Below are 25,533 nucleotides of genomic sequence, written 5' to 3' on the forward strand. Positions count from 1 at the left end.
CCTACAAGTCATCAAGACTGCGAAGATGTTTTTAGTCAAAAAGGTATAATCAAAATTCAAGACTATAGAGCTTCAAAAAAGCTCCAGGTCGTCAAGAGCACATGGCTGAGTTGCTGTTGTAGCATCATCATCATCAGTATCACTGCCCAATTCATCATCCACAAAGTCATCCTCAGGCTCATCTGCAACTCCAGTTACCATGCCTTCTGAAATTTGTTGTTGTGAAGAAGATGTGGAGTCATTTGCTGATCTATTCATGAACAATTTTAAATTGCTTCGAATGTAGACAAGATCTCCCAACTTTCCGGACAGCAACTTGTTCCTCTTTTTGGAATGGATGTGGTCAAAGCAACTCCAGTTCCTCTCACAAGCTGATGAACTGGCTCCCTGACTCAATATTCGAATGGCAAAGCGTTGTAGTTCAGGATTTTGTGCTCCATAGCTCATCCACCATCTATAGCCAGGTACCTCATCTTGTGTCATATCATCTCGGGCTGCTTCTATTCCAAACAACCCTTCTGCTCTCCTGTATTTCCAACTTTGGTCTCTAATTAGACCTACAATTGTTCTATCTTGTTCAAACCTGCTAATGGCTTCATAAAACCTTGGCATGATTTCAGGATCAGCTTGTCTATCAATATGAAATAACTTAGGCTCCAAATAGCATGCTGCTGCATGCAAAGGTGTGTGCATCATCTTCCATCTGGAATCAACTGTCTCCCAAATCTCCATGTACTCTGCTTCTACATTATTTAGTGCTCGCTGAATAGATTCCTTACAACGGTCCATGCTTTCATAAAGCATGCCAAGGCAAGGAGTGTCACCATCCACCATACGAAGAACATCAACAATTGGTCCACATATATTCAAAACTTTTGCTCCACTCTCCCAAAAGTTGCTGCTCAAAATGATTTGCTCTATGTTCTTCCCCTTAGCACTTTTAGAAAGTGCTGAACTTTCCCACTCGTTGGAACAAACAACCAATCTCAAAGCTGCTTTCTCTTCAATCACTCTTTTCAAAGTGATATAAAATGAAGCAAACCTTGTGTCACAAGGCCTCAACAACTCCCTAGATGCATGTTGCTTGTATAGACTCAATGTGAGACGGTGGTTTCTAATGAAATTTGCCACTGCTCTTCCTCTATGGATTGCTTCATGTATCCATGGGAATTTTGCCAAGTCATGAAGTAGCAAATCTAGACAATGGGCTGCACATGGGCTCCAATATATCTGTGGGTACTTCTCTACAATCAGCTTCCCAGCACCCACACAATTCGCTGCACTATCAGTAACCACCTGAACCACATTTTCCACCCCTACTTCAAGAATGGCTTCATCTAGTATCTGAAAAATATATTCTAAAGTTTTCTTCTGGTTCATGGTGTCAATCACTTTCAAGAAGACAACACCTTCAGGGCAAGCTACTAAAACATTAATCAATGGCCTTTGACATATATCTGACCATCCATCACTCAATATGGTGCAACCTGTTACTTTCCAAGAAGCTTTGACCTCAGCTAACTTTTCTGTCACTCTATCTTTTGACCTCTCTAAAAGAGTTGTTCTGAAAGCCTCTGAAGTTGGAGGTGTGTACCCTTTGCCAAACTCTGCAACTTTCTGAATTGCATTACGGAAATGAGGATTTCTTGCCACGTTGAATGGAATGGCACTTGTATAAAACAAATCAGCCAATGCATCATCCACTTGTTGTTTCTCTACTGGTTTCCAAAAGCTTTTCAGTGTTCCACTTTCTCCTGATGCACCTTTGGCCTTAGGTAAACTGGAAGAGGCATTGGGTAAACTGGAAGAGGAAGAGATAGATGTGAACTTGGACACATCCTCTTGAATTCTTTGTTTTTTTTGTGTCGTCTTGAGCATTCCTACAATCGAAGAGGACTGTTCTCTTTCTAAACCAGCTCTCATTTCTGCAATCACTTTTGGACATGCACTAACACCTCCTCCTTTACCCCCACTGATTCCAAGTAAGTGGTCTCTTGCCCTTGTTAAACTTCCTTTGAAAGGTTTCTTACATTCCTTACAAAAGAGCTCATTACCATCACGTGTCACATATTTCCATACTAGAGAATCTGATTTTTTAGGAGGCATTTTGTTACAATCTGTAATGTTTCAAAAGAAAAACAATATTTAGTATTTAAATTATTTACATTCTATTTAAAAAACATCAAAACTAAATATATGAAATTTTTACTTTTGACTCTAAAAAGGAAAAGTAATATTAAATTATATATCAATAAGCATAAAACAAAAATATATCTTCTAAAACATGTTTTATCTTTTTATGTAAAACATAAAACATAAAATATAAAACATATAAAATATAAAAACATCTATTTAAAATATAAATTAGAAAACATAAAATTTATCTAAAATACAAATATTATTATAAAATATAAAATTTATCTTAATATCTAATAAATATAAAATATAAAAACATTTAAATATAAATATAAAATATCTTAATATAAATATAAAACATCTTAATATCTTAATATAAATATAAAATATAAAAACATTTAAATATAAATAAATAATATTCTATATAAATATAAAATATTAATAATATCTAATAAATTATTATAAAATATAAAAAAAAAGGTGGGAAGAAATAATGGCGTACTTGAAGGCTGAACACGCAGGCCCGAATGGAGATCACGCAGGGTGATGGAGATCACGATGCGAACACACAGGCGCCCGAATGGAGATCACGACACAAACACACAGGTGCCCGAATGGAGATCACGGTGCGAACACACGCAGGGTGCGAATTGCGAACACACAGGCACCAACAGCAGGCGCGAACACGACACGCACATGCACAAACACGCAGGGTCAGGCACGAACACGACACACACAGGCACGAACACGCGACGCACAGGCACGACGCGAGCGGAAAAACAAACAGAAAACCCTATTCCGCGCGGCGCAATAATATTTATTAAAAAAAAATGACATAAACCCTAAAAAGCGCCCACAAAAAAATGCTTCGAAAACCGAGACGAACTTTAGGCGTATTTTTACGATTTTTTGGCAGCGTTTATGGGTTTGCCGAATTTCGAACTCCAAGCCAGAAGTTCGGCGAACTCTGTGACTTAGCTTACAACCTAGTTCTTTCCTATTTTAGGATCAAATTTGGCCTTTGGAAGACCTTCCTTCTCCTTTCTTCATTTGCTTAGCTTCTCACATTGCTCAAACTTCACCTTGTGCTCCATCCTCCAAGCTTCCTTATTTCTAAGGTGCACTATAAGTTTAGGCCTATGGGTTTGTATTCACACTATCTTCCTCATGCTTGGACCTGAGCCTCTCATGGATTTGCATATATCTCTCATGCTAGCAAGGCAAAAAAACAAGAAAAGTGAGGGGGGTCCCTGTCGAAGACGGGGAGTGTGTGCACAACACAACACATGCGTAGGCTTATGGTAATGCCTTTCCCATCTCCATCAACCTTTACATGCAAAGCAGCTTCCAACGCCTATATTTGCTTTTTGTAATTTTGGTGCTTAATAGCAATAAATAGGCCATCAACACACTATTTGTATGCTGCTTCACCTTCACATTGAACAATTACTTTGCAGGGAGATTCCAAAAGCTCATGCAATACTGTTTAATTGTCTACGAGGCCATGTGCCAAGTGTGCTTAAGCATAGTAATTGATTGTTGTGTCATTTCTTGTTATTTGAATTCATCTAGGAACACAACGTTAATCATGATATAATCAATGCAAGTTTCATTGGGTTGAACTTGCAATATAATGAATAAGCGTGTTCTAAAATGTCACCACCACCATGATCTCTTGGCTTTCCATATGATCTCACACTAATTTAGGCATGTTTATGTATGGCTCGTATCCCTTATACTCTTGCTCAAACATTATGATTGCTTGCACTACTTGTACCTATTGCTTTCTCTAAGGGTTCCTTTTCGAATCTTATGTAAACATCCTCTTCCTTGGGTGCCAATGGTGCACTCTCCTTAAATTTGCTTCTGCATCAAATTCCATTTTGAAAAATCACATGCAAAGTAGTTCTACTAACAAGGGTTTTAAGTTCTAATATTGCTTTTAGTTGGGCTTCTATCTCTTTAGGCATTTTATCCTCCTTTAGTAGTGCCTCAAGGGCACCTCAGTTATGTTGACTGTTAAACTTACAATTCTCCACTTCTTGGCATTTAGGTGAAATTTTCATCCCTTGCGTCTCTGATCTTTCATTAGCTCTCTTGGGGACGTCTCGTCTCTAACGACCTAAGATGTGAGGTTCCAATGCTTTCTTTGGCACCTCCATACATCACTCAAGTCTTTTATTACACTCTAAAATATGATCCTTTTCGAGAAGAACATGAAGGACTTAACATGCCAAACAATCTCTTGGTCACAAACCGTGGATCACTTGAATTGGTTGAGGCCCAAAAGGGGTCCTTCAATAGTTTATTAATAATTTAATATCAACATTTTCACCTAGGAGAAGGGCAAGTTGAGGAATAGGATGAGCATGAGGAAAGGAATTGAACAACACAAGTTTCTTGTTCCTATCCTTAATTTTGTGACAACTATTGAAATTTCAAAAAAAGAATTAATGAACCTTCAAGATTTTAAATTACGTCCATGGGTACAAACCCTAGCAAGGAGATTGTGCTATCCAAATCAACCCCATTACCCTCCACATTAATAGATAATTTCCCAATCATAGTTGTATATCCAACTACTTGAGAATGAGCAACCTCACAAGTGGCCACAAGGGTGCTCTCCTTTCTCTTCATCCATTTTCACAAAATGTGATATTCAATATGCACAAAGCGGAATTGCCAAGAAAAAGTCCCCCCCTAGATAAAATTGTCCTTTAAGGTTTGGTAGCTTAGTTCCCCTCATCCAAAATCACCCATGTGAGCTCCATTTAATAGTTTTCTAACATAGTAAAAATCATATGCATCCTCTTTCCAAAGAAGGGTTCTTTAAATTGAGTCTCTCTTTGGCTCTTTTCCTAATGCAAGCTGCTGCCATTTTGCCTTATATGCCATCCGTATACTATTATTTTCTATTAGACTATTTCCACTACGTAGACAATGAAGAGTGGACCCTAAATTTAACCCTTTCAATTCACATGAGACCACACAAACTTAAGGGTGACAAGTTACAACAATATTAAATTATAGTAAAAGAATACAAATTTTTTTGAGGCCATTGGGATCATCAATCACCCCTAAGGAAGGAGAGAAAAGGTTAAAGTGGGGTGGTTCCTTAAAAAGTTGCCTTTTGTAGTCCATTCCAATCATTGCTCAAGGTACTAGAGACTCTTGTAAACAAATTATAATTTGACCGTTTCATTCACTTAAGTGTCAGCTGGTTTAGTTGCTTATCTGAAGTAATGCTGGAAATGAACAGTTTAGAATCTTAAAGTTAAATTTCTGGCTTTGTTAGAAATTTGGTTGAGCTTCCAGTTGGGGGTTGCCCCCTTAATTACAGTTTTGAGAGGTCACCTATGTGCAGAGTTGGCTTCATACAGGACTCATGTTTAAGGGGCAAATGTCAGATATAATAATCAATGCTACATTATTCTTGTTATGGTCAGTCAATGTGTCATTTTACTCAGTAAAATGAATAAGGCTCATTCAGTGTTTTCTTAGAGGAAATGTTATATATTGACACAAATTACAAAATGTTTGGATGTATGACAACATTTGTTAAATCCTTTTGTATTGAAAAGCTTTTTGCTTATCAATAAACAATTACACGAGATGCAAATTATGCTCCCTTTCAAATAGGAATTTTCTTACATTATGTTTGTTGTGGGGCTGACTGCATAATTTTTGGTTGAATCTATTTAAACTGATTCAATTTTTGCTTGTTACCAGAAAAGTGTATGTCCCAAATAAAATACAGATCTCCACTTTGTCTTGATGCATCTGCACTTTTTAACACAGTTATAAAATTAAGTTACTACTAGTTACACTAACTGCAGCTTTTTTTCTATCTTATATGTAGAAGATGATCAATCATAATGCTTAATTTTCCATCCTGTAAAACTCTATCATATGGCAGTGATTTTGTTGTGTGCAGGCTTTGATAATGCAAGGAAATTATTTTGAGGCTCATGTGGTCCTCCGAAAGATCTCCCAAATACATTCGACATTTCCTCCTGAAACAAACTCTGTATGTATTTTTTTGGACTGCTTTTCCTTTTGTTCATAGCCTATTTTTGAGACAGTGGAAAGCTATGTTGGCCTACCTAAATGGAAACAATACTGCATAAAACATGGTAATTTCAGTTTCAAAAATGAAAAATTCTAATATTTGTATTTTGTGATTGTATTTTAACATTTTAGGTCCAACTTTACATCAATTACTGAGTTAAATTGATGGTCGAGCTTGTTAGTTGTATCTAAAAACAATATGTGCTACCTGGCATGGGTACTGTTTAATAAAGCTTAAAACTGTGAATACTAAAACGTTTAGCTAGCATGGTTATGCTAGTCACTCCTAAATTGCTATGTGAATTGTTTGCTTCTAGAATTTGTTCTAAATTATTTTACTTGATCATGGACATAGCCATCTTCATTATCATATGGTTGTCTCGTTGAACTTTTGTGATCTTAGCTTTTAATGATGCATGTAGGGCATAATAAACTATAACTTTCTTTCACAACTCAATATAATCTTAAAGTTGCTTAGATGTAAATTTGCCACCATCATCGGATCTGAAAGATTTCAGTTCCTTTTTTACTACTACTTGAAATGTAGTGAAAATAGAAAAACAGATTTTTAATAGAACAAATGTACTAAACTTTAGAATTAAGATTTTTGGAGGAAGATATTTTGTTTCCTGATGGTGATAGAGGTAGCTCACTTGAAATGTTGGACAAAAACTCCAAAACAGCATTGGCAAATTCAAGTTTTTCTAGTGGGGTTTACCAAGCTCTTGCAGTGTAAATGTTTTTTTTTTACATGTTGGTGGGCTTTTACACACTTTTTCTATAATATCTTTCTTTTAGTGGACAAATATATATCTAAATAGTAATGATTAAAATAAAGAAGGCACATCTCTAAACATTTTCCATTGATTTGATTTTTATAATTTCTAAATTCCACTTTGCACAAGTGAGGGTATCTCTTTGATCTGAATCATGCATGCTTTTTACACTACCTCATCTGTTGGGGCATGCCACACATAGAGCTGGATGAGTATTTTACCTGATTACAACATGTCTACAATTATTTGAACTTGGGGCTCCAATAAGTAAGCCTTGACAATCTAACACTTAAAATCATGTGATTTGACACATCCCTTTGCTTTTTAAATACAAATACAATGGGAGATTGAAGTTTGATGTCTAATTTGGAAAGGAATTAGCAGTCTATAATCGTGATACACATTTATGAAAATATATTTTGGTAATGTGAGATTGGAGATTTAATTGAATAAAGAGCAAATAGAAATGCCAAATAATTATGCAATTTCTAGAATAAACTTATGACAATACATTTTATTGATGCAGCCTGAGATAGAAATGGTGGCTGAAGGCCTTAAGAATCATATAAATCTGGAGGAAAGGAAGCAGTTACTGAACATGTTCACTGAAGTTTGTGGTTCTTCCAATCAGAGGGTTGCAGTTGAAGCCCTTGGTTTGGTTTCAACATGGGAAGGAACTAACAACAAATTCTCAAGATGATTGTGTAGAGTCATTGATGGAGAAAGATTGTATTTCCTTCTTATCAAGATTGTATTCATAGAGAAAGGTTGTATGAGGCCAACCTCATCATCATCTTGGCCAGGTATGTATAAGAGTGGAATCCTATACACACAATTAAGGTTTGTTTATGATGAAATTTCTTTGTAATTTAATTGGCATTTTTGTGTTAGCGCTGCAATTTTCAATTTTCTTGTTATCTTCATGATGTTACAGTAATATTTGCTTTTCTACATCAAAACATTAGTTGCAAGAGCACAAAATTTAGTAATTGGCAACTTAAACATAAAACTTTGGATTTTTGTGAAGTATGGTAGATGCTTGACTATCTAAAGATAAAAAAAAAAAATTAGTATGTTAAGTGCAATTTGTCCAAACTATGCTTTCTTCCACTCAAGAAATGTGTCCACATGTGTGCATCACATTAGTATCTGTAATATCCCTTGGCTAATCTGACCTTGTTTGGCTTATTTGAACCCCAAGGAATATTGTCAAACACTTGGCATACAATGTTTGAAGCCGCTGTAGTGAATTCTTTATTTGTCTTCTTTGGGTTTGTAGGCTGCAAATGAAGTTATGGAAAGCTTCTAACAATGCAAAGTTGTTATAGAAATGATATACTAGCTGTTTTAGACCTTTACACACACATGTAATGACTGAAATTAACTAGTACAGCTAGTTGACATTAAGACAAACACTTGTCATGCATCCCAATGTATACCTACAACCATTAGGCATTTAAGCAAACAATTGGCATGAAAGCTAAGTGGCTGATCAATGTTGAATGTTACCATGAATGTGGAATATGCAACTTATATCTCCATTAAACATATGCAACCTCCAAGTATTTCATGATATAATCATAATAGAAAATGATGCAATGAAGTAATGATTTTCTAATACAATGACCATAGATAGAAAACCTGGAATTTCAATGGCTGCCTTGATATATTGGTTTGATTCTCCTCATATGCAAATCCTTTGTCAAATATATATAGCTGTTCAACCTTTCTAAATCCCCTTCTATAGAACTCAAACTACTGTAGCGCACTGTTCACGGCACTGTAGCGCACTATTCATGCGCACTGTTCACGGCACTGTAGCGCACTGTAGTCTCTTTCAATCTGCAAACAAACTCTGAAATAAACCCTCCAATCAGCTCAATATTGACTTCTGAATGAAGCCAACTCTCACAAGCATAATCAGATGATATTGCACACCCTCTATATGTTGTTACAATGAAGAAGCCATGCTCTCTAATGCCGACAAGCCTTGAATCCTGCAGAAACCCTTGGTATTCTACACTTCAATGCTCCAGAGAAACTTCAATCAAAAACTCCAATCACATAATCAATCCCCCTTCTCTTCTTTTCAAAAGCCTTATATATATTTCCCATGAAGGTTCGATTTTCTCCAATAAGGCATTAAATCAATTAATGATATTAAATGACATTTAATGATATAATATTTTCACTTTGTCATTTAATATTTCACCTTGGTAAAAGAGCCACAATTAATTAATTAAATGTTCCCCTTTAATGATACTTGGACCCTTCCTTAAGTTATAATATAAAATTATATTATAACTTAATAATATAAGCTCAAAACATTAATGTTTATTTAAACTAAATAAACATTAATATCTCCATTAATATTCAACATTTTTGAACGCCGTCTGAACTGGGAGCTGACATGATGAAGCTGCATATGACCATACCCCCTTTACTAAAAATAGCAGGGGTCCATCTCTAACATCCCAAGACTTACTAAAAATAGGAAGTAGAGCAAATGATGTCCGAATGATGCCAAACGAAGACCAAACTGAAGCACTCTGAACACTGGAGATGATACCAATCCTCAAAAGACCCTCTATCCAACACATTAGCCTACGAGGGTCAGGATAATAGGCTAATCTCACAAAATCCAAGTTTGCTAAAATGGGGACATTACAGTATCTCTTGTTAATTACCATCTACATGGATATCATACAAGAAAATATATTTAATGAAAACTAAACTTTCAGCTGTTATTAACAATAGACTTTAGTGTGGCAGAGCTGCATTGCCCCATAATACAACACTTTGAACTCTGGTGCCATTGGTTTCATGTGATCTGCAGCTACCTCTTTGTAAAAGTTGCAACTGATATAAAATTTGTTTGGCTGTCAGCAGAAGAAAACAAAAGAATTATAGTATCATTTGTGGAGAGTTCCATCTCCTGGAATCAAACAGACTGCAGTCCAGTGCTATAAGTTACATAGAAAGATTAGCCTCCCCTTTTTAAAATGATAAATGACAGAAATTTTGTGCAGCTGTCAGCAGAATCAATGCAGAAAGTTTAGTGCCCTTTCTTGATGTTAAGTGATGGAAACAATACACAGCTGTCAGCAGCATAAATAAAGTTTAGTGTTGTCTCTTGATAGTTTTATTGCCGAGGATTCAAGAAACTAATCTCTGGTTACATTGCTGGGTACGGGCCCTTGTGTCCCAGTCCTGTACCAAACTAGTCCAGGTACAAGTCTTGTGATGGGAGCAGCATGGGTTTGGTGGAGGGGACCCTAGGAGCCACCCAGAGAAAAAACAAAAAAATCATTTAAGAAATATTTTTATAAACAAAAAAGGTGCCAAATACTTAATTTTACCCTCAAGTGATAACACTGTGAAAATGGCGATTGCCACAAAGGTTTGTGTGGTTTGTTTTTCCCCTAGACCCCCATGAGGGGTGTTGACCATCAAACCTACTAGGGGTGTTACCCCCACACCCCCACAATGGGCTCTCCAATGGGGTCTCCACTGTCAAACCCCCACTAATTATTGGGATGTCTTGTTGCAAAAGAAACTTGTTTACAATGAAGGGGTGACAAGGAAGTGAGAACTTAACTTGTGAGTGTGCTAACTTAGACATTATTGTTGCATATTGTCTGTAATGTCTTCTTCTCAGGCCCAATCAGCTTAGTGACAGTAAGTCTTTTTCTTGAGTTCTCATAGGCTAATTGGTAAGGAATAGGGGACACCAAAGATCTTGGAGGGCTCAAGTTTGGTATTCCTTGTTTCTATTTGTTGCATTGAGACTTGTTTGCAATAAGGATTGTAATGACAGTTTCAAATGTGTTTTTAGACTCTTGGGGTGTTCTCCAAGCTTCTTGGAGAGCACGTCTATTTTAGTACTGTGTTTTCTAATGATACTTTTTATGTTGTCGTATTGAACCTGCAAATTCTTCCATGACATTTAGGAATCACCATTGGACTTCAAGCATAATTTTCAGTTTTGTATTTTATGATGGAGATATTTGATGTTTTCTAATAGCAAATTTTTTGGAAGTTTTTGTCCAACATCTTGCAGAGTTTTTAAAGGTGATTTGAAGAGTTTTCCTTGGTGTGTCATACCCTTGCTCCTAGTTGGGTCATAGTTGTACCTATGCCTTGCACATGCGATATTTTCTATGCCTTAAAAGGAAGTTGTACCTATGCCTTGCACGTGTGAAGGACTATCATGATTATGATGGGCGCTTTTCCATGGTGTATAAGACTAGTCCTTAAGCGCATATTTGAGATGAGGAAGGACTAATCTAGGCGGATTTCAATGGCGAGGAAGGATAAAATGCTAGGCGCTAATCCATTGTAGGCAAGGACAAAAGTAAAAGTTGTGGGGGGGGGGTGGCATTTCCTTGGGTTGCATGGACGAGTGGGCACTAGGAGAGGGTAGTTTTGGACTATAGCTCCCATGATTAAAGGGTGCCACCAAGATGTGAACAAGAATTTCCTTGAGCGCACCTTACAACCTATCCAAGGAATAATTAGAGAAAACTTGCAAGAGGAAATTCAAGAGACCCAGGCGCACTCTATTATAGTATTTTTTATTTTTTTAATTTAAAACTATGCTTAGTAAACTTTTTAACGTGACTGGTGATGCTGGCATGACACGCCCTCCGGCTCCACGTGAACGATTTTTGACCCGGAGCTATGAACCGGTGAGGTCACAAACAGGGGACCTCATCCCCACACTTCACTTGTTGAAATTCGCGAGCACAATAGCCCAACAGGGATTTGAACCTTGGTGGCCGCTTCACCAACGAAGTGTTTAAACTGCGACACTACATGTCCGAAGACACACTCTATTATAGTATTATTATTATATTTAATGGTCATTTTTTTAGACTGTAGGAATCAGGCATAGCACCCCTTGTAAACTGCACTGCACCAGGTAAACTTTTTAACATGATCGGTGACATTGGCGCGACACATCCTTGGGTACCACATGGGCTGGGGGGAGACTAGACCTCGTGACCTCGTGCTTCACCATTGGAAGCTTTCGCCAATCGAGCTAGGCCCCCAACCCTATTTAATGGTCATTTAAATTTAGTTAGTAACTTTCTATTTTATGTTAGTTTGTCTTTTTGGTAACTTCTGTTTAGGCTTCTTTCGTGTTTCTATTCTCATTGCCTTGTATCCTCTATTTAAGGAGCTTTTTGTCTCCTCTTATAATTATTCAATTTTATCAATAATATTTACATGGTATTTGAGCCAAGTTTTATTTTTGGTGAATTTTAATTTTGAGAATTAATTATCGGGAATATATTTCTAGAATTGTTTAAAATGATTTTTTATGAAAAATCATGCTTCTCAAACTGAGGGTGTTTGAAAGTGTTTTTGGTGGTTTTTTGTAATACAAGTTTGTGGTTTTCTCAGGGGCTTTGTTTGTGGGTCAGGATTTTTTGAATTTTGTGGAGGTTTTTTGGGTTTTTTACGAATCGTGTGAAGATTGTGTTTGTTGTCAGAAAGAAATCACATTAGCAGATTTTTGAAGGTTTTTTTCTGATCAAGGGTGTCTTTTCTCCTCTGCGACTGGTATCTCTGGTTTTTTCCACATCGGCTTTGCAAGTTTCCGCGATGACCCTTAAACTTTGCTTAGCTTGTGCGATAGAGAGGTTTTAGTCTGTCCCGTTTCAAGGTTCTAAGTTCGTGTGTCACAATTTGTTTTGCAAGCCAATTGTGGGTATTTTCACATGAAGTCTACTGTTTTTTTACCTTGCACAATGACATTTTTTTGCAAATCTCCAATCTGATGAAAGGTTTTTCTTTTTCACACCTATTTTTTGCTTAGTTTTGTGGATTTTTTGGGGCTTTGTTTATGATGGTAGGCGTTTCTTTAGATTGCAAGCAAGGGTTTTTGTTTTTTACAATTTTTCTTTCAAAAATCGTTGTTTTTTTCCGTTTGTTTTGCGCATGACGTTTTCTTCTTAGTCTGCATATTGCAATGGGATTTCCTTTTTGTTTTTTGGGTTTCCAAGCCTACAAGTTCTGTGTCTTTGGTTGTAGATGACGTGAGGGCTTTGTAACCCATGTTTTTCGTCGAACATCTTTTCCATTTTTTGCTCTTTGAACTTGCGCAACGAGTCTGCATTCGAAGGTGTTTTTGCTGCATCGAGACATGTGGTCCTGTTCCTCTTCGGCTAAGATTTCAAAGTTTTACCAGTGTTTGGATGAAGTTGAGGTGCTCAAAATTCATGGTTTTATTTTTTTACCTGATTTTTAATATAACTAGAGGTTCTATTGTCTGCAATCAATGCCTCAATATATGTGTGCCAGGAGGTATTTTCTGTCTCGGGTTTTGTGCCAACTTCACATTGAAGAGTTGACCAATTTTGACCAAAAAAATCAGATTTTTTCCGAATTTCGTTTCTTGCCTTTAAATTTTGTGCCATTTGTTCGATGAAGATTTTTGCGTGGTTTTTGACCGAAAAATCAGACCACCAAGTTTTTTTTGTGATGCTGACCTCGTTGGAAAGTGAGAGGGATGGTGTCATTGGCCATTATTATGTTGGAATGCAATCAACGCTTCAACGACAAGAACTACAATACTTGGAAGTATAGGATGCTTTCAATTTTTGAGTACGAGTGCCTAGACGAGATTGTTCTGGGTACACATACTCGTCCTGTAGTGGCAGGCAAAGACCAAGACAAGTTTGATGAGCGTAACCGAGAAGCGGTTATGTTGCTGAAGCTATCAATCACCTACCAAATGCTTCTAGAAGTGTCGTCTGGCAAGATAGGTGCGGAGATTTGGACACATCTGAAGGATCTCCATGAAACGTTAGAGAAGAGCTGAGTATTCTTTTTGAAGAATATGCTATTTTTGATCATGATAGACGACAAAATGTCCTTATAGGAGCATCTTATGAAGATCAAGGACATTCACGATCAACTGGAAGCCATTGGTCGCAATATGGAGGAAGAGGATATGGTGTTGATCACGCTCAGAAGTTTACCACGATCCTATGAACATTTAATAAAAACGCTCAACATTACATCCATGAATGTTGACCTGAAGTTTTTTGACCTATGCAACAAGCTGTTGTAGCAGGATAGGTGGAGACGTTAGTTTGGTAGCAATTGTAGTGACATAGTGTGGAATAGGTGTTTACTGCCATTGACAAAGGCATATGCAAGTCCACTCAACAGAAAGGACAAAGCGAGTTTGAGGAGGGTTTCAAAAAGACTCACATGTCACTATTGTGGTAAGATTGGTCATATCCAGAGGTTTTGCAAAAAGCAGTCGGTTGATCAGAAGTCTAACTAGGGAGAGTCTCAACAACAAGCTCATGTTGTAGATTGTTCTGACGACAAGGAGTCAACCTTCTATGCATTCGTGGCCAAATGACCTACAGATTTTGTCTAGTCTTTTGTAGGGTAGTTTGTGGAATGACCATTAAGGGAGGCTATTAGATATTATTATTATATTTAATGGTCATTTAAGTTTAGTTAGTAACTTTCTATTTTATGTCAATTTGTCTTTTTAGTAACTTTTGTTTAGGCTTCTTTCGTGTTTCTATTCTCATTGTCTTTTATTCTCTATTTAAGGAGCCTTTCATCTCCTCTTGTAATTATTTAGTTTTATCAATAATATTTACACACTCTCATGCTGGACAAGGACTTTTCCCACTTTTCCAAGCGATATAAAGGCATTGATAATGATTTTGATTGAATTCCAAGCGGATTGATGCCTTGAACAAGGATTTTCAAGTTTTCCATGCTAGTAGGAGTCATGAACAAGGATTTTGCAATTATTCCAAGTGAATCCAATGCATAGACAAGGATTTTCATAAAATTTTCTTAATTTCCTATCCTATCAAGGTTGACAAGAAATTTTCCTTGTCAAAACATTGAATTCTCATTATCTTTCACACTTATCATCTCCTAAATCTCAATTCCTTAACAAATAGTCTTGACGATATTGACAACTTTTCCTTAACACTTTGACAACATTTTGCAACATTTTTCACACTTTTGATAACATTGACAACTTTTTGGTAACTTTACAACTTCACTCTTAATTCTCACTTTTGACACTTCAATTAGAGATTTCAGACTCGAAAGTTGAATTCTTGACTTGATCACACACTAAGGACAATATGCTACACTCTAACTCATTTCAAGGACGTATCAACACACTTCTAGACTTGACAAGACAAATCCCATCTCACAAACAAAGGCTAGAAACCTTTCAAGATACGAGTAGAAAATGGATTCTTTGCATACTCCACAAGAATTTGCCTTTTCCAATCAGCAGCTATCTCAATCATGGAATTCAAATGTGTCCTTCCAGACATCGCATCAGCCACAACATTCTTCTTCCCTTTGACATATTCAATGTCAAAATCGTAAGCTTGTAGTTTACTAATCCATTTTTGTTGTCTTCATTGAGATCTTTTTGATTCAAGAAATACTTGAGACTATTATGGTTTGTTTTGACAATGAACTTCCCACTAACCAAATATTGCTTGAACTTTGCCAAGCCATGCATAATAGCAAGCAGCTCCTTGTCATAGATGGAATAACTCTTTTCTCCTCTCAAATTTAAGCTCTCAGTTGCAATTGGATGCTTGTTTTACACCAATGGGTTTGCCATATGCATCACACTCAAGCTTAAAGGACTTGGAAAAATCAAGTAAGGCCAAAATAAGACAAGTACTCAATAGTTGCGTTGTTATAGACCATACAAATGCCCCCTTTTTGATGAGATCTGTAAGTGGGGCAGCCAATCGTGCAAATACTTTCATGAATCCGAAACTCGTCAATTGAATGAGTTTTTGGTGGGGCCAATAAAAAACAACCTAAATCTTCTCTTGGTCAATGGTAACACCTTTTAAATTTATCGCATTGTGATTAGCATTCCATATAAAACTTGTTCTTATTTTATCATTTTTTTTTTGTTTATTGAATTCAAAATTTAAATATAATTTTTATCCTTTTCCATTCCAATCTTTCCTCATTTTCTAGTTTTCTTTTGTTTTTGTAAATTATTTGGGAAGTTGATTTAACTTGATCAATATCTGTACACTCTAGGTTATAACTTCTTCTATATCCATTCTTCTTTAGAATTTGAATATGACGAATAAGTGGAAGTTGCTTCCTCACTATGGCTTGATTCTTTAAATCAATTACATACTTTCAAATCTTGTCTTCAATGGAGATTGTATTCTTTTCCCAATTGTGATCAGCTTTTGCTGCTATCAACCAACCTCAATCGAACAACGCATTGTATGCTTTCTGCTTTAATTAAATGATCACAAAGTTCAACAAAAATGCTTGGGTTTCGATAATTACCTTTGTCCCATTAAAAATCCAAGTACCTTAATACGCTGTTCATAAGCACCCACTAGTTGAAAAGTTGGGGGCCAAATGATTGGCTTGTCTAAACTTCTCAATGTCTTTTGGAAGTACGTTCATACTAGACCTACCATCAACAATTGTATTGGTGAGATTCCTTCCAAGGATTTCCATGTTCACCACCATTGGTTTTTCTATCATATTACCCATTAGTAACATTGGATAGCTCACTTGGTTGCCTAACAACAAAGGTTTGGTTATTGGATGTTCATTCTCACCAGAGTCCAATTGGATTGTAGCATGAACCATCTCATTCTCTCTCGATACAGTATTAGTCATAACATTTCAGATTTCAAGAATACTTTGGAATAAATCTAGTTCTTTAATTGGCACAATAGCTTGAAGTACTTACCGTGCAATATTTTTTTGGATTGTAATTGATTGGTTGTCATACAATAGCTTGAAGTACTTATCGTGCAATTTTGTGATCACTCAACTTCTTACTCAGTGGGAGGATAGAGCAACAAAACTGAATTACATAACAAGTAGGCGGCTAGGCCAGCCTCTTCTACTTATGCAGTGGGCAAGCAACACTCCAGAAATGGTTAGTAGTAGTACTACTTAACCTTACAATATAGAAAGGGAAGATTAAAGACGGTATCCAATGCAGATTACAGCAATAAACAACTATCAAGTTAACTCAAATAAAGCCACTACTGCTGAACCAAAAATCTGAAGTTAACACACACATGACTATTCTCAACCAGCAACACCAAAATGATCATAACTCACTCAAATGAAGTTGGAAATACACCAAATCAAATGTGAATGAAAGATATAATCTGTACGATGATACAAGAACACAAAACCTGCAATCCAGTCGCCTCAAAACAGCAGCATGCATCACAATGCACCTCTGGAATGGTACGACCCAGCTAGATGGTACGATTTGCAACTAAAAATCCAATTCTCCAAATCAGCAGCTATAAAATTGCGAATGATATCGCCTCAATGCCACGATTTGATAGAGCAAATACCCAGAATGAAAGATTCACTTGGCCAAGAGGTATGAGCAAAATATGGTTTCAGCAACTCCGCAACCAGCAGCAAGAAAACACTCCAAACCCACACAAAAACACACCACAATTTGCAAAACACTCTCTAACAGCATTGGAAATACAAGAACACAACTAGGTACTATCTCCCAAGTATGAAACTGAGACTTAGCTAGGAAGCCACACTTCGAAGCTCAGATTTCAATCGCCAAAACGCTAGCATAACGGTGTAAAATTCTCAAGCCCCAAAATGAGAGCCCAAGGCTCTTATTTATAACACTTTCCCTCTCCAAATTCAAATTCAAATGGCACCCACAATCCATTGAAATTCAATTTCATTTCATGTCATATCCTCCACTAGACATGGTGTCCACTTTCCCAAACTACGTAGGCAAAGTTCAAACTTTTCCTAGGTGACAACTTGCAACATAAAAATAATATAAACATGAAATGTTTTATCATCCTCAATGCCACCTTTTAATGCCACTGACTTAGGAAAATAACAATATTGATGGCAGATAAATATTTTTCCCTAAGTCGCCCACAATACAATTAATCAGTAATAAAAATAATTAAATATTAAACCTTAGGATAAGGAAATAATATTTAATTAAATAACTTATAACTCCAATACTGATTATCATCAGAATCAGGTATGAAGCTATGTGATGAAGACCACTAAACAATGTTAGATCAGGACCCTGTCCAAAACTGCCAAAAATAGAAATGCTCAATACTGCCACTTCCTAAAAATAGTAAGTCATGAAATACTGCTTCGAAAAACATGATCTTCGTACCCAGAGAAAGAGCTTGGAAAGCTCAGTAGAAATGCACCATCCAAACAGCTAAACCCTAACTCACTAAAAATAGTAAGTTCTCCCTTCACCAAAGAATCAAATGCATGTTATACCACCCTGGAGTTCATGGAAAACCCAGAAGGAAACCATAAGCAGAACTGAAGCATTCCCTCTTGACAAACCCTAAAAAGCTCATGCAGAACTCCACAGAAGTTGGAAACTCTAATTCTTCTTTTCAAATAGCCTACGGGTCTCCGGAATAGGTGAATGAACCATTGGATGCGCATAACTGAGAAGGGGACATTACAGTCCGCCCTTCCCAAAATTGCTTGTCCTCAAGCAATCGCAAACCGAGGTGCTGTAATATCTCCTCATTCTCCCACGTAGCATCCTCCACCGGTAAGTCTTTCCACTTAACCAAATACTCTCTGATGGTCCTCCTCCTGAAAAACCGTTCCCTGACATGAAGGATTGCTTGAGGAACTAGCACCCACTCTCCCTCTTCATCCAAAGGAGGCAAATCAAAAGAAACTATCACATTGTGCCCAAGCGCCTTTTTGAGGTGTGACACATGGAAGACATTATGTACTTGGCTACTCCCACTCTCTTGATGACCCTAAATGGTCCATAAAAACGTGGCTTAAGCTTTTCCACTCCACTCTTCTTAAGAGTAGACTATCTGAAGGGCTGGAGTCTCAAATAGACCATATCACCAACCTCAAATGAACGCTCAATTTGCTGCTGATCAGCGTACAACTTCTGCTGATTCTGTGCAATTTGGAGGTTGTCCTTCAATGCCTTCAGAATATCCTGAAACTGTTGAACCATATCCCTAGCTTGAGGTGCTCTGCTGTCACCAAACACCAAATTAGCGAAGCTAGGGGCCTCGTAACCGTAGAGTGCCATGAAAGGAGACATCCGGATGGACATGTGATAAGTGGAATTATAGCAGTATTCACCAAGGTGTAGCCATCTTACCCACGCCTTTTGCTATTCTGAAACATAGTTTCTCAAGTAACCTTCCAACAACTTATTTACTATCTCCATTTGTCCATCTGTTCGAAGATGGTAACTCGTGCTTGGGGTGAGCACAGTACCACACAATCTGAAAATCTCTTGCCAGAAAGAGCTTAGGAACTTCTTGTCCCTATCACTCACAATGTTTTTGGGCAGCCCATGTAGCCTAAACACCTCACGGAAAAACAATTCAGCAACCTGAGCTGCTATAAATGAGCTGGTGATAGCGAAAAAATGAGCAAATTTTGTTAATCTATCTACCACCACATAGATACAATCCTTCCCACTAGCACTTGGCAACCCAATGATGAAATCCATAGAGATACTTTCCCATTTTTGACTAGGAATCGACAATGGTTGCAACAATCCGACGAGTGCAGTGTGCTCATCCTTGTTCTTCTGACAAACATGGCATTCCCTGATATACTTCAGAACATCTTTTTTCAACCCTTTCCAAGAGAATCTCTCTTGGATCTGCCTATAAGTTTTGAAAAAACCCTGATGGCCAGCAAGAGGAATGTCATGAAAAGTCTGTAATACCTTCTCCTTCAACTTAGATTCAAGTAGAAGAAGGATCCTACCCTCGTACATAATCAATCCATCAACCAATCTGTACTTTTCATCACCCTCAATGATGCTGGTTGCAAACTAATTTTGGCATAATCAGCAAGCAACAAGTCCCTCTAATCAACTGTAAGCTCATTCATAGAGCTCAAATGGGGTCTCCGGGAAAGAGCATCTGCCACAACATTATTGTTGCCTTTGACATACTCAATGTCAGAATCGTAAGCTTGAAGCTTACTCACCCATTTCTGTTGTCTCTCATTCAAGTCCTTTTGATGCATGAAATGTTTGAGGCTGTTGTGGTCGGTTTTTACCACAAACTTGCTCCCTACCAAGTACTGCCTGAACTTGGCCAAACCGTGCATGATTGCAAGCATCTCCTTATCATAGATGGAATAAACTTTCTTTGCTCCTCTTAGCTTCTTGCTCTCAAATGCAATGGGATGCTTATCCTGCATCAACACAACTCCCACCCCTTCTCCTGATGCATCACATTGAAGCTCAAAGGGCTTCGTAAAGTCGGGTAGAGCCAAAACAAGACATGTGCTCATGAGTTCCTTGAACATGTCAACGATTTCTTGGGCCCTATCGGACCAAGCAAAAGCTCCCTTTTTTCGTGAGATCTGTAAGGGGAGCAGCCATCTGGGAATATCCTTTTACAAATCTCCGATAGAAACCACAAAAACCCAAGAACCCCTTCAAATGTGTTATATTCTCCGGCGGGGGCCAATCAATGATTGCCTTGATTTTTGCAGGATCAACCTTCACCCCTTCGGCACTGATGATATGACCAAGGTACAACAACTCTTTCATACCAAATTCACATTTTGATTCTTTAGCAAACAGAGACTCAGATTCCAAGATACTGAGTACCTCATCCAAATGTTGTAAGTGTTCGGCCCATGACTTGCTGAAGATGAGAATGTCATCAAAAGATATGAGCACGAACTTCCTTAGGTGCTTCTGAAATATCTTGTTCATACAAGATTGGAATGTAGTAGGGGCATTTGTCAAACCGAAAGGCATGACTAGGAATTCAAAATGCCCATAATGGCATTTGAAAGTTGTTTTCTCCACATCTGATGCTCTTATCCTAATCTGATGATACCCCGATCTGAGATCGATATTTGAGAAGAACACTGCACCATGTAGCTCATCGATGAGCTCATCAATTCTCGGGATAGGATACTGATTCTTTATAGTTTTCTGATTCAGGGCCCGGTAGTCCACACACATGCACATGGTCCCGTCCTTTTTCACCAAGAACACAACCGAAGCAAAAGGGCTCTTGCTTGGCCGTATGTAACCCATATCAACCAGCTCCTGGATTGCTTTCTCGATCTCATCCTTTTGCTTCTTGGGGTAGCGGTAAGGAGTAGGCATTATCGGTTTTGCTCCTTCCAACTCAATGATGTGCTCAGCCCCTCTTTCAGGAGGTCTTCCAAGAGGAGGATTTTCAAACACCTTACTCTTGGTAATCAAAGCTTGATTGTCTTCGGGATAGCTCCGTTTCTCTTCTGGTGATTTGGAAGGCATGAACATGATCTCAGGAGGTCTACCAAGAGATGGTTTCCCAAGGACCTTACTTTTGTCTGTGATCAATGCTTGAATGTTTGCAGAGTAGCTGCCCTTGTCTTCCAATGGGTTTGATGGCATTATCAAGCACTCTACTACCCACTTCACTTGGTTATGGCGGATCATCCTCTCCATCCTCTTCAATGAAACAACTCTAAGTCCACCATTTGACATTCCTCTCAATACCACCACCTTCCCATCAGCCATGAATTTCAGCTCCATGGTTTGCAAATTTAATGTGATCTCACCAAGAGTTTTCAGCCACGGAATCCTGAGGACTGCATCATCAGTCCCACCAATGCTAACCACAAAGAAGTCATCTCTAATTTCATGATTTCCCAACTTTAGAGACATGTTGGAAATCATTTGGCTGCAGAATATAGTGGAACCATCAGCTACCATGACTTTGAAGCCTTCTACTTCCTCTGCCACTAACCCCCTCTTTGTAACAATTCTCTCATCAATGAAATTACGAGTCTCTCCAGTGTCAATGAGAGCAATGACACGATGTTCTCCTATCACTCCCCGAACTCTAAAAGACTCATTCTTGTGGATGCTTGAGAGTTGAGCAACCACTCTATCTTCTAGTTCACTTTCAGGCCCTTCAGGAGCCTCTTCATATTCGTTGTTCTCAATTTCAGTCTGCTGTTCTGAAATTTCAGAATTTGATCCATCAGCAGAATAGCACTCCATTTGATGTAAATTGCCCTTCCCACGACATTTATGTCCTGGGGCCCATGGTTCTCTGCAAGAGTAGCAAAGATTCTTCCTCCAAAGCTCTTGACGGAGCTCATCATCCATCCGAGAAGGGAACTTCTTGGTCTAATTTGAAAACTTCTTCTTATCCTTCCGGAAAGGAAAAGGCTTGGACTGAAATTTACTCCTTGGGGCAGCCAACTCCATACTTCTAGATTTTTTGATGGCTTCCACCAAAGTAGGCGGATCGAAAGCTTTAACCCACCCCTTTAAAGGCTCTTCAAGACCTTCTGTGAAAAGAACAACTAGCCTCTTCTTTGAGAAGTTGCTGACCATAACTGAGAAGTTTTGGAATCTAGTTATGTAGTTGTCCAAGGAGCCTTGCTGTTTGAGTTGAGCAAGCTCTCTAAACTTCACCTCCAGGTCCTTAGAATCAAACCTATCAATCAACTTGTTGGTGAACTCGACATAGGTGTTTATCAAGCTATGACCAAGGGTGACCAACCCATGGTACCACCATTCGTGCACAACTCCATTCAAGTGCAAGGTGGCGAACTTGATGGCTTCTTCTTCAGGCATAGGCCTCAAGGACAAATAGTTGTCCAACTTCTGCACCCACGCTCTAGTTGTACTTTTACTACTTCCTTCAAAATGCGCTAGAGTGACCTTCCCAAGAGCTTGTTGATAATCTCTTGGAGTGGAGTAACGATTATCATATCTTCCTTCCCTCTTCTTCTTCTGGTTCGTGTATTGGTCAAGAGACATGGCATTTCGAATCTCTTGGGGAAATGCTGCATACTCCACGAAACTAGCCCGAATCTCCTCAGCTACAACGACTTCAACTTTAGGAGGCAGTGTTTCCCTTGGAAGGAAAACTGGTTGCAATGGCCTTGTCACCGATCCAACATGCATTCCACTACTATTGCTGCCATTTCCATTACCACCGGAGTTGTTGGAAGTGCTGACATTATTTCCACTCATAGTCTGATTCGGATCTTGGCTTTGCCCTCCTCCAACACTTTGTCTAAAAGTGGTTATCATCTGGGACATCATGTCCGTCGTAGTGTCAAACTTCTTTTCCATTTTTTCCAAAGCCACTGTGCCTCATTTTGACCAAACAACCTTTCTCCCATTGAATTTGCTGAATCAATCTCTTTCTCTCTGTTTCTCAAGACCTTTGAAAAGGTCTCTTCCTCTGGCACTGACGGTATTTGATATTGCCTTCTTTGTTCCCGGTTGTAGGATCTGATATCTTTGTCACTCATGGAACCCCTTTGTCACATAGGCTGGCAAGATGTGTGGCTCTGATACCACTGTAATATTCCCACAATTTTTTTTTAAATTTTTAAAGCAAGATCACAATCACACCAATCACCCATTAGGGTTAGAACAATGTAATCCAAACAACTGAAAGGAACCCTACACCTTTTGATCACCGAGAGCCCAAACTGGGAGGGTGAGAGCATACGGTAGCAGGGGATCGTTAGCCACAAACTGCTGAAAGTAATGATTACAATAATGGGCGGCAAGCTAGCCCCTTCCGCTTATCCAGCAGGTAAACAAGATACTTGGCGGTAAACCAGCCAATGCAACAAGAGCACACTCAACACGAATCACTCTATCGCAATGTTTCAGCGGGAGGACCGAACACATCAATTAAGCTCAACTCGATTGTTTATGCAGCGGGAGGATCATTACAAACATAAGATCACTCAACCAGTTACTCAGTGGGAGGACAGAGCAACAAAACTGAATTACATAACAAGTAGGCGGCTAGGCCAGCCTCTTCCACTTATGCAGTGGGCAAGCAACACTCCAGAAATGGTTAGTAGTACTACTACTTAACCTTACAATATAGAAAGGGAAGATTAGAGACGATATCCAATGCAGATTACAACAATAAACAACTATCAAGTTAACTCAAATAAAGCCACTACTGTTGAACCAAAAATTTGAAGTTAACACACGCATGACTATTCTCAACCAACAACACCAAAATGATCATAACTCACTCAAATGAAGTCGGAAACACACCAAATCAAATGCGAATGAAAGATATAATCTGGACGATGATACAAGAACACAAAACCTGCAATCCAGTCGCCTCAAAACAACAGCATGCATCCCAATGCACCTCTTGTAATGCCCCGCCAGGAAACCCTGAAGGGATAAAACTAAAACACAAGAATAGAGTGCAAATTTTTATTTATGAAAAAGTTAAAACAGAATAATGATAGATTGAGTTAACATTAAGTTCAGATTACACAATGGAAGAAATAACTAACACCTAAAGGGTTTCCCAACGTGATTACTTGGTTCAACACTAACTCAACTCACGCTAATTAATCCAATTAAGTTGATTAACTTAATGACATGATTATACTTAAATAAAGGATAAATTTATTCGATAGGTTAAAAATATAGATAACTTGATTAAGTTCATCCATTGCAATTTAACCATACATTACATCCAATCTTACATTAAAACATATGTCATGCATCTAATTTCCATACATACTTTAATTGCATTAAAAGATGATGAATACTTTCAATTATGCTAACCTACATACTTCATGATCCATATTACAACATTCAATAACTTCATGCATACATTTAAGATTAATATCATCTAATCCACGTTATACATTTTAACCATAATGCCATCCATACATGCAAAATAAAAAGGAACCAGATGAACACAAACACCACATAACACCAAATTGATATAAGAGTTCACCCCTAATGGGCTACATCTCCGGGTCTGCTCAACTGCAAGACCCCTCTAATAAATAATAGGGTGAAGAATACATAAGGTTCACATCAATTGCATCCGGCCAATAAGGCGTACATAAACAAATAATACATATGACCACACCGGTCAAAAGATACATGAATGATCCCAGAAGAAGAAAAATGATCCATCTGAAACATGATAAGAAGCAAATAAAAAAGAATAACTGGAGCACCCGTGAAACTAAGTCCTCGCAACCCATCATAAGCAACCCATGGTCTAACATGAATAATAGGTACTCTCAAAGGCATAAACAACCAGATATGACTCAACAACAATGCTCCTAGCAAAGACAACGCAAACTGCACACTAGAGAACATAAGGGACAAGTGTTATCACATAACTTGGTATGGTTACCCTGGCAGGTCTCCATAGGTCCTGACCCCATCCACTGGGTTACTCTGGCAACCTTTCTCGAACCTCCGGCTCATCCAAGTCTCATGTGGACCCAACACATCCTTTCGTGAAGACAAGGTTGTTGGTTTGCCCTTTCAGGCCTTCTCACTACATTCCGAGTCTATACTAGCACTCATCCCTTGCGTGAGGCACAATTATCTTACTTAGTGTTTACATCTACTAAACTCCCTAATAAACTATTAAGTTATCATTTATTTAGACACACTTTCGATGGGTTACCCTGCTACCACTTTGGGCGCGGCCCCCACTCGAAAGCCACTCTCCCGTATGACACAAGACCACAATCAAACAAACTCTTAAACCCAAGGTATACA

The 25,533-nt window shown here is 38.1% G+C and overlaps 1 protein-coding gene across 1 annotated transcript in view; it reads left to right on the top strand.

Moving 5' to 3' along the window:
• The window catches only part of LOC131036109 (uncharacterized), a 117,173-nt gene that overhangs the window by 66,009 nt on the left and 25,631 nt on the right, over window positions 1-25,533 (top strand). Inside the window, exons 5-6 of the mRNA XM_057967923.2 lie at window positions 6,071-6,163; window positions 7,507-7,783. Of these exons, the coding sequence (XP_057823906.2) occupies window positions 6,071-6,163; window positions 7,507-7,680 (267 nt within the window). The 3' untranslated portion in view covers window positions 7,681-7,783. The remainder of the gene's footprint in view (window positions 1-6,070; window positions 6,164-7,506; window positions 7,784-25,533) is intronic.

Source organism: Cryptomeria japonica, chromosome 4 (genome assembly GCF_030272615.1).
Source record: "Cryptomeria japonica chromosome 4, Sugi_1.0, whole genome shotgun sequence".
Taxonomy (NCBI): Eukaryota; Viridiplantae; Streptophyta; class Pinopsida; order Cupressales; family Cupressaceae; genus Cryptomeria; species Cryptomeria japonica.